This window comes from Mycteria americana, chromosome 13, assembly GCF_035582795.1.
Source record: "Mycteria americana isolate JAX WOST 10 ecotype Jacksonville Zoo and Gardens chromosome 13, USCA_MyAme_1.0, whole genome shotgun sequence".
Taxonomy (NCBI): Eukaryota; Metazoa; Chordata; class Aves; order Ciconiiformes; family Ciconiidae; genus Mycteria; species Mycteria americana.
The window spans coordinates 6,958,718-6,974,311 of NC_134377.1; the positions used below are offsets into that span (position 1 = coordinate 6,958,718).

A 15,594-nucleotide genomic window follows, 5' to 3' on the forward strand; every position below is an offset into this window, starting at 1 on the left:
GAAATAAAATGAGTGTATCTCACTGAATTTTAATATTCAGTTCTTAGTATCTAGTTAGTGATATTTCGTGAAAAATAAATGAGATGCTGTAAATCTTTTGCTTGCACTAAACCATACAAATTTATGGTCCTTCAAAATGACTATAAGCACTCAAATGAAAGAATTAACAAAGGAATCAAAGTAGGAGAACAGAAAGACTGCTTCTCTAGAAATCTGTCAGCAGCTTATAACTCCATACTTCTAAGATTCAAATTCAGCATTACATGCTATGCTGGCATAAAGAAAAAAAAGTGGAACATCTTCTATAATGCTCTAAATTTCATACTGCAACTATTTTAAATGGAGAGAAAGAAGAAAACCTATGGACAGTTACAAGTTACAGTTTCTTAAGATATTCATTCAATCATTACAGAAACAACAGTGTCTGGAAAACTGATTATAACAGGACCTTTCAGATTTGAGCTGCTGAGAAAATAAAGACATTTGTTAATAAATCTATGCATCAAACTGAAAATATTCTGCATTCTCTGCCATTTCCCCCCCCCCAAATTTTTTGATGAGAAATAGGAAAAAGTGGAGAAAAGATGACTTAAACATCCTTTTTATTACTTTTATTTTCTTATGACATAAGTTAGAGCAGCTTCATAGAATATGATGAATAGAGATCTAGGAACTCTGTGTCTTTTTTATCGGACAATCTTCACTTTGGCAATTGTGCCGATTCTGTTGGCAAAGATGCAAGTGTAGCATTTGGTGGAGAAAACGAATATGTGTGGGTATGTAAGGAGTTATTTATCCAAATGTGTAATATTTTGACCTTATGATGTTCTATGTATTTGTTCATCTCCCAGATCCGTTTCACAAGGATGATGAATATACACTCCACTTGTACCATGTGCTGCGCTGAGTGGGCAGCATAGCCATGGTCTTCATGTTTACTGAGTTTGAATGAGAAGTAGAAAAGATGGTTCACTCCACTGCAGCAAATAATGTTGTCTAGGCTAGGTGCTAGGTTTCAGTGCAGACATGTTAATGGTTACAGCTGCAAAATGACTCAGTAACAAATCTAAGAAAAGATCAGGATTCCAGTTTTTTTTTTTTGTAAGTGTATCTGCTAAGTGTTTCTTTCGTTGCTGAGCTCAATTATTGTACAAAATCAGAGATGCAATCTCTTACAAAATGCAATCATGTTGCTTGGAAAATCAACTGGGACAGTTTTTTCTAGTGATTCAGTAAATTGCTTGATATCATTACTGTTTATATCTTCTGGAGCTCCAAAAACTTCACGTACAAATGCAATACTCTGTCAGTCATTAACTGTCACTTGACAATGGTCTGACTCCATCTATTCTATGACAGATGCTTTGAGACTGGGTTTTTTTTGTTGTTTTTTTTTGTTGGTTGGTTGGTTGATTTTGGGGGGTGTTTATTAGCCTCACTGAGACTTCCCCTGCAAAGAACTCGGTATTAATAATTGATCGTCTAAAATGAATCTTGGATTGTGTTGCAAATGATGAATTGCTTAGGAAAGCACAAAGGAAACTAACTTTGGTGGAAAAAATAAACATAAATTTGCAAGTTCTTAAATGTTTCTATGTGCTCTAAGTTTTATCTATGCATGTTAATCCATTCTATCAGCAACTCAGTTGGCTTTGAAGAAGCCTTAATATTGTGGAAAACAGTGTTGGAACAACTGTATTAACTCTAAACATAGGTAGACTAAACCACAATTTTTATACCAGTTGAAGTGCTCACAGCAATCACAGCAACAGTTGCAGTGCCAGGTTCCTTGTGGAATTTGCAGCTGAGAAATTGGGGAAGTGAAATTCGGAGGCAGTCTGAGGCAAAGTTAAAGAGCGATTGTAATAATCAGTTTCCCAAAAGAAGTACTAATGTTATGCTGTTTCTTGTCTTAATAAGTAGAAGCTAATGTGTTAATGAGTTCCTGTTTAAATAAGTATGCATAGCTCTTTGAGCAAAACAACTGGTAATGGATCAAAAGCCATTTAAGAAACAGTCACCTGACAGGCAAAGTTAATTTCTTACTATAAAAGCCTTTCCTTTTAATTTTTAATAATGTTTTTTTCTGCCTTTTGAGTGATTATTTGACACTTAGGATATTACTATTTATATTCTTATAGGTCACATGATTCAGATCTTTCTGAATCCTGCTGGTTCCCAGTTCAGGCTCATCTTGTGGTATGGCCAGAGTCCATTCTTCATGAATAAATCTGTCCCCCTCTGTGTCTTTTCAGGTTTTCATCAATAGTTAGAGGTCATTCTAGGGAATACAATATAACACACTGGTGAGTGAATGCTATAAACTCTCTGTATTGCATCCTTTGAGCACGTGAGTTAAAAATGAAGTGTTTGGCAAGTTGAAATTGTAGCAGAATCTGCATTTGGTAGTGGAGGTGGTTGATCAGTTTCCTGTATTTTTGGCCAGAAGGTTGTTCTCATGGCGAGAAAGTGCCATTGTCTGAATTCTAAGAAGGGGAGTTCCCATTTTTCTAGCTTCATAGGATGATTTAGACTGGATGGGACTTCTTGAGGCTTCCCAGCCTTGTCAAACTCTACCACAGAGTACTGCTTTGTGCTACAACAACATGGTTTCTTAGTTTCAGCCACAGATTCATCAGAAATCATGTTTTATTTCTCTTTAAAAAGACTCTGTTTATGCACTACCACTTTTTTTTTTCCTTCTTACAAAACCCCTGAGTCTCTCGTCTGGGATCGTGCTGCAGAAACCGTTCAGAACCGACAGCTCAAGAGCTTTTCGGGCGGAGCCGACTGGCTCCTCTTTCCCACAAGAGGGGGCCCTACGGTCGCTGTAGTACTCCTCGCCTTCGACTGGGAAGGGCTTTGCAATCTCTCGTAGGCCAGCAGAGGGTATGTGCGGGACGGTCTGTAGTTCATCACAGGATTCTCAGTCTCAAATCACAGATATGTGTCTGCCACCATAGCCCTAATGAAATTTTGTATCCTATTAAAGTAATACTCTATTGAATGCATAAAGTATCAGCAAAAATTCAGAGAGCCCTTCAATTCCCACCGGAATTTCTGATGTTGTAGTACCTCAATAGATAAAGAGGGTGCAGGTGTTTAATAGTCTTATTCACTAAAAGTTAAGTGTGCATACAGAAATCCCTCCTCTGACTCACCAGAACTCTTACTACCTCCAGAAAGGGCACAAATGCCAGAAAAGTGAACCCAAATAGAAAAAACCCTCGACATAAAAAATCAGAACTGTGAGATTTCATTAAAAGTAATGTATCTATTCAGAACATATCCCTATGATGTAATATACCTGTCATTACTATAACCATGCCAGTACAGTCTTAAACATCATATTACTAGAAATACATTGCATGTCAGAATTTTGTTGTTCAAACTGCCACTAAGGCAAACAAATAGCAAAAAGTATCAATGGTGAAAAGCCAATTTATTTTATTTCTGTGAAAGATTGAGATTTCTTGAAAGATTTATAGAGGTATTTACTAAACATATAGATTTTACTGTGATTTAGACTATAATCTGTTTTCTATATAGGTCAGCCAATGCCTGTTATGTGTTAAAAGCTGAGGAAACAAGTGCAGGAAAAGAGGTTAAAGCCAGGAAAGAAAAACCAAGAGGGATGAACTATGCAAAACTGAATACGTCATTAGCCATTTGTGATACGTCGGAAAATATCAAAAAATATTTTGTTTGGCATATAAAAAAGCATGAAGAGAAAAACTGCTTAATGGATTATGAAACATTACATATTTCAAAGGTAAGAGAGCTACTCCTGTGGACTTGTGCTTTTCATTCTTACAGGATTTTCTTACTTTATGTTGGGGCTATATTCCACCCTCTTTTCTAGTAATACTTATCAGAAAAGATATGAAAGCAGCAGATATGAAGAAGCAGGTTTATGGGGGATATGCAGCATACATATCTCACTTTTTCCTACCATCCAAACAGGCAAGATGGAACTTTCAGGTGCATTTGTTACCGCTTTTTCAGAGGTTGAATGAGTACAGGGAAAGGATACAGGGCTTAAGCAAGATCATGTACTGTGATTTTGGAAGGAGTAATACTCAGCAGCCAGGCTTTTGTTTAAATCATTTGCCACCCTTCACCCAGAGCTGAGGCGTGGGACCCTGAATTATTGTGGCTAGGATAATAAACAGGGCAAAAGTGAGACTAATGCCTGAACGAAGCAGCCTTTATTGTTAATATTGGAGCGATTCTGGAGTACCAGTTGCCCATCTCATAAATCCAGCTTGTCATGTATTGGCAAGGAAGGAAGGACTGAGTGAATGACAAGCCTGCTACTAAACAGCACTCCACTGAGTGGGGGAAAACGTGACCTTCGAAGGTGAGCTGCATGAGTGCCTGGGGGAGCGCGTTGCTGTGAACACAAGAGAGAGTACAGAGACGCGCTGGTGTTTATCCATAATATACGAGGGCGTGGATGTGCGGACAAGAACGGATACCTCCCCACGCACGCAGGGACGTGTGTCTGATCTGTTCTTGCCCAGCCTTAGGTATAGTCATGCCTATCGATGGCGGCGTCCAGGCCTGCGGCTGCAAGTGCGAGCAGACCTGAACGTGCACGTACTCCGCCTTTGTCTGACCGGCAGCCGCCTCCGAGCGCGCCGCGGGGACCGGCGCAGGGCCAGCCCCCCGCCCCCCAGCCCCGCGGGTCCCGCGGGCACGGCCTCCCGCAGCCGGCCGGGGCTGCCCCTTTAAGAGGCCCCAGCGCCGTGTCAATCGCTGCGCTGGGCTCCTTCCCTCTCCTCCCCTTCCGCAGCGCTGCGATTCGGGGCGCCGCCGCCAGAGCCGGGCCGCGCGATGGGCAGCCGCGGGCAGCCGCTGCCGCGCCGCCACCCGCCGCGCCGAGGGGGCTCCCGCGGGGCCGCGGGGCGCTCGGGCACCGAGGGGTAGCGGCAGAGCTCGCCGCGGGACGCGCCGCCGCCTCGCTGCTCTGCGCGGAGGCTCCGGAGAGCGTGTGCGCCCGGAGGACAGCACAATAGCCGGGAGGAGGAGACAGGGAAAGGGGCAGGGGGAAAGGAGGAGAGAGAAAGAGAAAGCACAACACGGGGGCTGGCGAGGGGAGGACGGAGCGGAGGACTCCTGAGCGTGGCGGCGCCGAGGGCCGTGCCCAGGACGGCAGCGGCAGGAGGTGGGTGGGTGGGGGGCGATATTTACCTTCCCTCCCCCGCCCCGAGCCTGCTCCTTTGTCCACCCACTTTGAAGTGCTCTGGGATCGCCGGGGTGGGAGCGTTGTTGCTCGCTAGCAAAAGATCAGTCATGCCGGGGAGAGAGTAGCGAGCGTACGGGGGGGCTGGAGCCGGCAACAGCCGAAGGAGACGAGGAGGAGAGACTGCTCCGGGGATTGCCGTTTGTCTCCCAGTTGCCCTGCATGGACCGTGAAAGAGACGCATTGAGTTGACCCTGCGGAGCTGTTTCTGCTTCTACATGTGAGATCCGGTTGGTTTATTCTCTCCACCTATCTCTCTCCAGCCTCCTTCCCGTATTCTCCACTTACTCCTGTATGCAAAATGGTGGACCCTGTGGGGTTTGTGGAGGCTTGGAAAGCACAATTTGCAGACTCTGAGCCTCCTAAAATGGAGCTGAAATCTGTGGGAGACATTGAGCAGGAGCTGGAGATGTGCAAAGCATCTATCCGGAGACTGGAGATGGAGGTCAACAAGGAGAGGTTCCGCATGATTTACCTGCAGACTCTTCTGGCAAAGGAGAAAAAAAGCTATGATAGACAGAGGTGGGGTTTTAAACGTGTTTCTCAGTTGCCTGAAGGGGGTGCAGAGCAGCAGATCCAAGACCCGCATCATCACCAGTCTGCTGACCAAGACGAATATGAAAAAAGCAAGTCACACCACGGGGAGGAAAAGTTCAAACCCAGGATACCCTCTCTGCGGAAGCTGTCTACCCAGAGTGATGGGTCAGACCTGTCGCCTTTGGACAGCCCCCATCACGGAGAGGGAGAGCAGGACAGGTGTAAGTACTATGGTGAAGAGAAGCTGAAGAGAGTTGTAGAAGATATGGAGAATCGCTGTGATACAGATGGCTCTCCTTCAAAACACAGATCGGCTTCCACTCGCAGGCTAGTGGGATCTGCTGAGAAGGAGGGATCATTTGAACCTATTTCTAAGGAGAGAGGGAACAGCACCAGTGTGGCAGCCCTAAGGTCCAATTTTGAGAGGATTAAAAAGGTTAATTCACATTCTTCTGGGGATAACAAGGATGTTGTTGAAAAGCCCTTTTATGTGAACATGGAGTATCATCATGAGAAGGGTCTAGTAAAGGTCAACGATAAAGACGTTTCCGATAAAATAAGCTCCCTTGGTAGCCAAGCCATGCAAATGGAACGCAAAAAGTCTTTGCACTCCCTCCCTTCTAACATGGTACCCAGTTTCAGCGAGTTCCAGAGGCCTGCTTACAGGGGAAGATCCTCGGAGAGCAGCTTTGGCTATGATGGAGAATATGAGGATGCTGAACTGAACCCCAGGTTTCTCAAAGATAACCTGATTAATGCCAATGGCAGCAACCGCTCACCTTGGCAGCCCATGGACTTTCAACCCTATCAAAGTATCTATGTTGGTGGAATGATGGGGGAAGGAGAAGGGAAAGGATCTATTCTGCGAAATCAGGGCACAACTGACCAGGAAAAACATCTCACTTGGCCCAGGAGATCTTATTCCCCCAGAAGTTTTGAAGATATTGGAGGAGGATATACTCCTGATTGTAGCTCTAATGAGAACCTTACCTCCAGTGAGGAAGACTTCTCCTCAGGACAGTCCAGCCATGTCTCCCCCAGCCCCACCACTTACCGCATGTATCGGGATAAAAGCCGTTCTCCCTCCCAGAACTCTCAGCAGTCCTTTGACAGTAGCAGTCCACCAACCCCTCAGTCTCAAAAACGGCACAGGCAGCAGCAGGTCATTGTGTCTGAGGCTACTATTGTGGGTGTACGAAAAACAGGACAGATCTGGCCAAGTGATGGAGATTTGCCTTCTGGGAGATGTCACCAGGACAGCTGCTTCCATGGGGATACAGGTGCGTACCAGCTTTTTGTTTAGTCTTTTAAATGTATGGAGCAGGACATAGCATCATGGAAATGAATGGGAGAGGTTTTCTCCGTGACCCTGGGTGAATCGCTCTAAGGGGGCAACTGTTTCATGTGAGAAGTATGTGGTTATTTTGTGGTTGTCCTGTTTTAGGAAGGTCCTGCAGAGGTATATGTCAGAATGCATTTTAGGAATACAGATTTGATTCCCAGAAGGGTTGATTCAGGCTTCTCTTGAGAGGATCGACAGAGTTAATCAGTTCTTAAAGTTTCAGTGTGAACACTTGAGCTAAGAAGGGGCCAGGACTGTTCAGTATTCACCACCAGATCGTTCCCTCCCTTGTATTCTTGCACTGAGGAGTAGTTGAACTCTACCTCAGAGGTGGTAGTGTGCCAACATGCTACAACCTGAGGGTTTTGCTGGAGCTTTACCAATAATGATGCTGCTCCCATAATCTTGTTTTTTCCTGTCTGTATTAATTGGAGTGCTAGTTTCTCGTTCTGTCTCGTGTCATCCTTCAATTAGAGCTGATTGGAGGTGATGATTGTGCAACCCTGTTCTTGAAGCTTTCTGCTATCACTGAGTGAAGGAAGAACTTGGAATATCAGGAAGCCCTGAGGGAGAGCTGTTAATTTAATTTCAGCAGAGTCAAAATTTTTGTTTGGGGGAGAATGGGCACTGTTTGAACCCCTTCTTATGTAAGCCATTTGGGCATGCAGGTGTGTCTGTGGAATCGCAGTGGATTTATAGTTGGTGGAAGAGGCAAACAGTGAACTATAGTGATTGAGATTTATTAAATGTATGTGAACATCTGAATCTATTTAGCAAGGCACATAATATAAATAGTATCTTGTGCTAACACCAGTAGCCTTCTATGCAGTAAATGAAAAACAATCAAATCCAGAAATGAATAAAAACCCAGTATGATTGTTTTGATAGACTTCTATCATTCTAAATCTGTGAGTTATCTTGTGGGTTTTCTTTGTCTCTTTGAATCTGTCATTTTGATAAGGGGTTAACATGTTATTTGTCAATGTGAGTGAATTCCTGAACTAGCAGGTGAATTGAGAGGCCTATCAGAGATGATGTCACTTTCTCAGGTTCTGTGAGTTCGGTTTATTAGTTCTCAGAAGAGTAACTTTGCTGGAAGGAGTTTTACTTTCCCTGCTGATTGTTTGTTGCCAGCAATACTTTTGGGAGCAACAATGGAGGGAGAACTCTTCCCTGCCCCCCCCGCCATCCTTACATCCCGTTGTTGTATTATTGGAAGGCTGTACGGTTGTAATGGATGTTCACTGTACATGAAACCTCAGCACCCTGTCCTCACAGTGACTTCTTCCTTATTAGATTGTATATACATGTTTTCTATCTGGGACTACTGCATTCTTGTTCAGTTATATGCATATGTTTGTATCTTATGGGTAGTACTTGCAATGCAGGGGAGAGGCTGGATCTTGTGCGGGTTTAAACTGAGCTGCAGCCATCTGTCTCTGCTCCTGTTTACTGATGCTCTTTAGATGACTGGGAATCCTCCTGGCAGTTGCAGTTTTTGCAGAAGGAAACAAAGAAGCAAAAATAACAAAGGTTGATAGAGCTTGAGGATAAATTCGGCTTTCAGAAAGGCAATAGATAATTTTTATTTTAAATAATGTAGCTGGGATGCAGCGATTAAAAAAACAACCAAACAAAAAAAGGGCTGCTGAAAAGTCGGAATAGTCACAGTTCCTGGTTGCACTGGAAAGCTTTGTGTCTGGTTCCTAAGGATGACCACACAATTGCATGCAAGGACAGAATGTAACTGATCCACCTTCTGCTTTCCTCAGCATAGGGGGTAACATGGCAAGCTTAGCAGGAACCTTCACCAGATGGCTAATCATTACTGTCTTGCACATTAGCTAGTGGCAACTTTTTACTTAACCAGAAGGGCTTTTGCCTTCAGGAGGATTGTGTTTCTGATTAATTCCTACTGAGCATCATTTTATATAAATTTTCTTTCTTTCCTGATTAGGAAGAGTTTTGATCTGAAACCAGTTGGCCGAACCTCTTTTTCATAAAACAAACAAAAGGCATGAGAGATCACTGTGTGATTAGCTGGCTGGCTACTATTCCCAACTATCATTGATGTGGACTGTTCTCCATCACCATGTGATATGAAAACAGTTCACAGATCCAGCCAGCTTTTCCTGCACCTGTGGTTCAGTCACTGGTTCTGCCAGGCTTCCCTGAAGTTTTGCTTGAACAGAGAGTGCAAGTTTGAATCACAGCAGGTTCTGGCCAGCCTTCATGTTAATTAGCATCAAGTGGGATTTGTTCAATAGTATTTGGCTTCTTTGTGCATTCAGATTTTTGTATGCTTGCTGGCTTTGCTTTTCATGACTCTGGCTATAATAATGCTGAATGTGGTGTGGACAGGTGCGATGTGAACTTTCTGTTTGGATCTGCTGTCCCAGTGCATCTTGAGCTTGGCCAGCGGACATGTGCTGTTTTGTCCAAATTCTTTCTTGAGTTCACAGTCAAGTGATAATTTCCTACTTTTGTATTACAAAAAAGGACTAGAAGGAGGTCACCTAACTCTCAAGTGAATGGGATCCAAGCCAAAATTTGAATCTGGGCTCTTGGAGATGGGTTATCAAAAACCTTAAATCAGACAAAGGTAGTAGGCTTTCAGTTTTATCCAGGGAGCAGAATGAGAGCTTCAGGGTTGAGATTTGCTAATAACTGTACTCTCTATTAAATGTACTTAATGGAGCCTGGGCAAAGATATTTATGTTAGGATGAATTATGTATCACTAATTTCCTATAGTGGGAATAGAAAAAAAAATCACATCTTAACTCTGCAAAAAGCTTGAATATTTTTACTATGCTTGTGGAGGAAGAACAGGATTTTTAAAATTCTGTCTACTGTTAAACATTAGTTGCGGAGACAGACACAAGAGAAGCCACCCGTTGTGCGTTTCTGCTTATAATTGAGGGGAGAGTTGCAGAGTGCTGTTATGCAGTGATGAGGCCTTGCAATGGCCTCAGCTGGGTCAGTTTTTTACCTAGCAACAGTTTGTTAATTGAGGAGCACACTGGAGTTGTTGCTTGGCTTTATAGCTTGCTTCGTAAAATCAGTGCATGCTCTCTCATAGCTCTGTGTGTGAAATGATTTTATCTATCTGCATAACACCATGGAAACTCTATCTGGAGTCCACATAGGTAATATTTACCTGTAAAGCTGCTTCCTTAAAGATGCCCCAGTAGCGACTTCTGTTCACTTGAGAGGACTTGATAGTCCTCTCCAGAGAGTTCTGCCAGGCTCTCTCTATAGAAAGCTACCAATAGCCATAGTGCTCAGTATAAGGTCAGCTTGGGGATATGTGTAATTTAATTCCATTGGGAGTAAAGTTTTACTTATTTTAGCCTCTACTAAGTGTGGGAGTGCCGAATGTCCCTTTCTGAAGAGCATGGAGCGTTCTCTATATTTTTAGTGAGTTTGATGTAAACACAGGAAAGAGTGCTGGAATTTATCTATGCAATGTGAACTGCAAGACTCAAAATTCCTGTTATCTCAGCTGAGCAGAATGCCATTTTAAAGTGCACACTTACTTAGAGCTGTAGATTCTTCAGTTTTTGTATGCCTTAAATGCCTGACCAGATAGACAAGCATCTGAATTTTCTGCTTTTGAGGTAATCCTTGACACTACTTAATTTTAAAGCCCCAAGAAAGCATGCGATATGTCGTCATGGAAGGACATTGTTCTGTACCAGTTTCTGCAAGGGTCTGTTCCTGAGTTATTTGCATGTTCTGAGATCTTGGACAAGTTTCTTAATGCTGCACTTCTTCCACCCACTATTGTATTCTGTGGATTTTACAAGACTTAGTTTGAAAAGTGCTTTGCAATGTTTTAGCAGTACAAAGACGACTCATGAGGGAACATGCCAGTGCTGTTGCTGCTGTTTAGAAACACAACTTTCCTTTGAGCAACTGAGGCAGACTTCAGTCCACTGTGTAGTGATTCTTCCTTCTGAGGATCTGAAATGTAGGAACTTTCATAATGTGCAGCTCGCTTGTTAATTTCAAGGGCTGCTGGCCACAAGTCCTGCTGTCAGTCTGTGACTTACATTGGGTCAGGAATGAGGTTTAAATTTTCTCTGACACTTGTTTAGTTCATTTTACTATTGCTTTTTAAACATGTTTTAATCCTTTGCTGTGACGATCAGTGGACTTCCTAGGAGCACTAATGACAAGATGCTGTTTAAATGCCCGCCCTGCTTTCCAGTGATTTAGTGGCTTTTGAGATTATCAAGCTGCTTGTGCTACCACTCTCCTCCTCTTACTCTGGGGGAGTGAAGAGCTCCCTCTCTTTCTCTGCCAAATTTCTCTTTCCCTCCAGCTGAATTTAGTGGGATCTATGGAGCTTTGGCTTTATGTCCCCAATGACTATAGTGGACTCTGCAGTCCTGTTTGTTGTTTTGTTCCTTCTTCCACAAGCAGTTGCTAACCTTTACCTCAGGCCTACCATAAGTAATGGCATGCAGATAGATTTTATTTTTGCTTTTCTTAGGTTCACCCTAGATCATGGAGTTTCTCCCACCCCAGTGTTCAGGTTCTTCTGCAATCACAAAGCACCTGTATTTGAAATGAGAGTGTAAACCAACCCAGATAGTAGTTGCCTGATACTGGGAAGCCCTGAGAGTGCTGATGTCACCTGATCTGTCTGTGTGAAGCTCATTTTCGCAGAACCAAAGGTGAGCAAGGAAGCAAAGAGCTGAGGATGGGGATGAGCATGGTAGAATTGGTTAGGGTTTGGAACTAATGAAGGGACTGGGCAGGTGGAGTGAAACTAATTGCTGTATGGAGGAATAGGCAAACATAGGGAGAAGGTGGGTCTGTCTTTAGATTGGTATAAGCACTGACCATGGCTTATGAAGTGATATACTTGTGCATGTAGGTGAATGGACTTCAAAGCAGTGAAATACATTGCGGAATGAGGTGCTTTGGTCTCCTGTGTTTTGCCATCTCTAGCAAAGCAGTTGCACAAGTGTGTGGTTTTAACCTTGAAGATTTTCACTGTTTAGTATAAATATACGTGACCCTATGTATTGGCTTCCAGAGGTGCAAAACTGGAACATTTTACTTCTGATTCTTGCAGTTATGTTCTCTGAAGCTAACGTTCAGACAAAGAAAGCTAGGAGTCTACTAATTTGTGGAATTAATTGCTCTGCCACCTCTCCTAAGTGCTTCCATTTGTCTAATATCTCTGGTTTGGATATTTGGATAAAATGCTAAGTACTGTGTTCAGTCACTCCTCCTTTGAGAGCTTGCTTTTCACTGCCACAAGAAAGTTTCGCTGAGGTGTGAGCAAAGATAGTAAAATGAGTTGGGTGGAAAGGGGAGTAGGCATCTTGAGTAACAGACTTGGGAGGTGGAAAAATAAGGTTTAATTAGAAAATTTTCTAAACCTTCAAGTGTGGGTTAGGAAATGCTTATTTGAATACTGGGCAGCACACTATAGCTAATGATACTGACTCTTAAAAGAAGTGTTGGAGGAGGGGAGGGTGATTTGTAATCTGTTTGACTTTGCAAGCTATCTGAAAGATGGGCCAGCAAAGGAGACAGAAGCCTGTGAAGGTTTGGGCCCCAGTAGTAGCCTGGAAACCTGTCTCTGTCTTCCAGTTCTAGCACACTTAGCAGTTCTCTCTCTAATGCCCTCCCTCTCTCCCCAACCTCTTAGGGATAAACAGTTACCATGCAGAGGCAAGGGGGACCTGTATTTCAGCTTCAAGGAATTTTGGAGGTCAGTCCATAAAGGTTAATGAGGTGAGACTTGGCAAGCTGTTTGAGGAGAATTGCTCCATTTCAATTACCATAGGGAAGCATATTGCTGTTCATGAAAATCAGACTGTTGATTGGAGGCACAGCTTATCTGAAGCTTGCTTTCCCCCAGAGAAACCAAGACTAGTGGGGTTTTTTTGACTGTCTCCTCTTTGATTTTTTTCTGCCCAGTCAGATAAGCATGGAAAGAACAATAAGGACCTGATCCTGTTCTTTTCCTGGTGAAATATCATTGACTTTAGTAATCTTACTGGCACATGTAGGAAAAGAAATGGTGTTCTGGTACAGGTTGAATGGCAACTTTGCTGTGCAGATAGAGGGGTAGACTGCAAGTGACAACAGAAATACTGGCATGGATTAGTGTGGGTGAACTGCATGTGAATGAAGTACTTCCAAAACAACAATTTGAGTGTCTTAAGTTACAAAGCAGGTTTTGGCCAGCTCACTGATAACAAAGTGGATTGCTTTCCTGATCATATCTTTAAATTACATGTGATGTGAAAGTAACCATGAACTGTAAGTAAATCCTTGAATGTTGGTCTGTCTTATTGCTGAGGCAGTTTTACAAATCCATAACTTCTCTAAACTTGTTTTGAGTTGTACTGTATGTGTTTTAAACAGTAAAACTGTCCTGTGTAGGACTAGCATGGTGTATTTCTGTCACAAAATCTGGTTGCAGTTTGCAAATCTTCCTGTTACTAAAATAACAAAAGCATGTCTCCCTTTTGTCTTCTTCCCAGCTGCCAAAATGGTATCTCACAGACCCTTTCTTAACCAGGTTACGGCTGATGTAGTAATCAGATTATTGCAAATGTAATTGGAATCTCTGTTTCAGAGAAAGCTCTGCCCGTGGCAGCTGGAGCTGAGTTAGTTGCTCATGGCTACATGAATACACGAGGGGTATGTGTGTGAGAATCTACAGTGATTGCCCTGTAGGAAGAGTGAATTAGTAAAGTTCAGTCAGTTGGTTTATACTACTGAATTGTGCCTGTTGGTATTGCAGGCTGTTTGCCTAGTTGTTATCTTCCGTTATTTTGTTATTTGCAGTTATTTCACCAGTCCTTGTTGCTTCTGGGGTTGGGTTTTTTTTGTATTTTGTGGAGGGAGGAATTCTTTTCTAGGGAGAATAAATTCACCACAACCTTCCTTTTAAAAATAATATATTAAAAAACCCCCATCATCTTTTGGAGCTTCTGCACAGGTTAGGTCTCACTCTGAAGTATCCAAAAGCCCCAAATTACTTATAGATTGGTCTGTGACAACAGGATAGTAACAACTGTAGCAGGCTGCTGTGGATCACACAGTATTATCTGAAATTTAAGAAGCCAGCTTTTGCAGTAGTGACTTAATAGTGAGCAACTTGTATGTTTGGACTTGGCAGCTCCTCTGTGTTTGTGACCTGTCCTTAATGTGTGGAGAAGTGCACTGTGCAGCCTTGGCTCACTATGTCTGTTTACTTCTTCTTAACGACTTTAGAATATTCTACGCTCAATACTGAAATGCAACTACTTCTCTGATGGGATATGTGCCAGCTATTATGTTATCAGAAATTATATACTCCCTTGGCTGCAAAGCTAGGTAAGGAGTGCCCATTTTGAACCCGCAATATGGGTGAGGCTGAAGCAGGCTCTAGTTGTTAGGATAGTTAAAAAAAAAAGGCCACAAAAAGCAACAAAACCCTCGGTTACCTACAGTCACATCTGTGTGTTCTTTTAAAATGGGCCAGCAGCTTCTGAGAATAACCTGTTCTGAAGAAAAATACCTCATTCCCTGGAGCATCAGGCTTCAAATGTGTCTGAGCTGCTAAAAAGTAAATGTGATTGGTCTGTTGTCACTAGGGAGGTGTAACATACAAACACAGAGAACTGTATCTGCTGCAGTCCACAATTACATAGCACAGTATGATTTTGCCCAGAAAGATAGTAATGGCCTGTCAGCCTGGCTGGGCTCAGGGCTTCCCAAAGAGATTAGATTATGGTGCTTAGTATGGGCCAAGGCACAGAAAAGCATGTTTCTGTGACTGTTAGCATCCAAATGCCTCAGTTCACAGCAATCCTCATTTTTGCTTCCTGCTAACCTAGCTCTGTTCCCGAATTTTTTTTATAATGGTCAGCACTGACATTACCACATGAAATTTCAGAAAATAATATGCTGAGAAAGTGAGTTGATCACTGCTGGAAGACTTCTGTGTTCCCCCCGTCCTTGCCCTTCACCTCTTCTGCAGACTGTCCCCTTAATTTGAATCCTTCTAGGTTGAATGTTTGAGTGTGGGAGTTCCCTTCCCTTCCCTTCCCTGGGTGCCTTGTATACTTTTGCTTTATATTCTCCTGAGGTGGTCATTGGACCTCTCAGTCTGATAGGGATGAAATCACTGTCATCACTCTAAGAAAACATAGTCATGCCTCAATCTGGCAATGTTCTGTCATTGTCTTTGAGGAAATAGTGGTATTTGTATGAATATATTTGTCCTTGCTAATTGTACTAATTACTTACTTGAATTTGTGGATTAGTCAGCAGAGAACATCCTGTTGTAAACTTCTATTGCAGTTCTTCTGTCTAAGCCTGATTGTGGTGGATACCAAGCCCAGTGCTTAGTTGTGATTAAAGGTGCCTTGTATAGGTGGTAGGCAGCCTGCACCATGTCAGTGACTGCAGTGAAGAACAGCACAACTTAGTCTGTTCCTTGGTTTACTTTTCTTGTTT

The 15,594-nt window shown here is 42.9% G+C and overlaps 1 protein-coding gene across 1 annotated transcript in view; it reads left to right on the forward strand.

Moving 5' to 3' along the window:
* Nucleotides 1-4,803: 4,803 nt before the first annotated feature.
* Nucleotides 4,804-15,594, forward strand: part of BCR (BCR activator of RhoGEF and GTPase) — a 100,821-nt gene continuing 90,030 nt past the window's right edge. The window contains exons 1-2 of the mRNA XM_075516110.1: nt 4,804-5,167; nt 5,509-7,062. Coding sequence (XP_075372225.1) covers nt 5,547-7,062 — 1,516 coding nt within the window. The 5' untranslated portion in view covers nt 4,804-5,167; nt 5,509-5,546. The remainder of the gene's footprint in view (nt 5,168-5,508; nt 7,063-15,594) is intronic.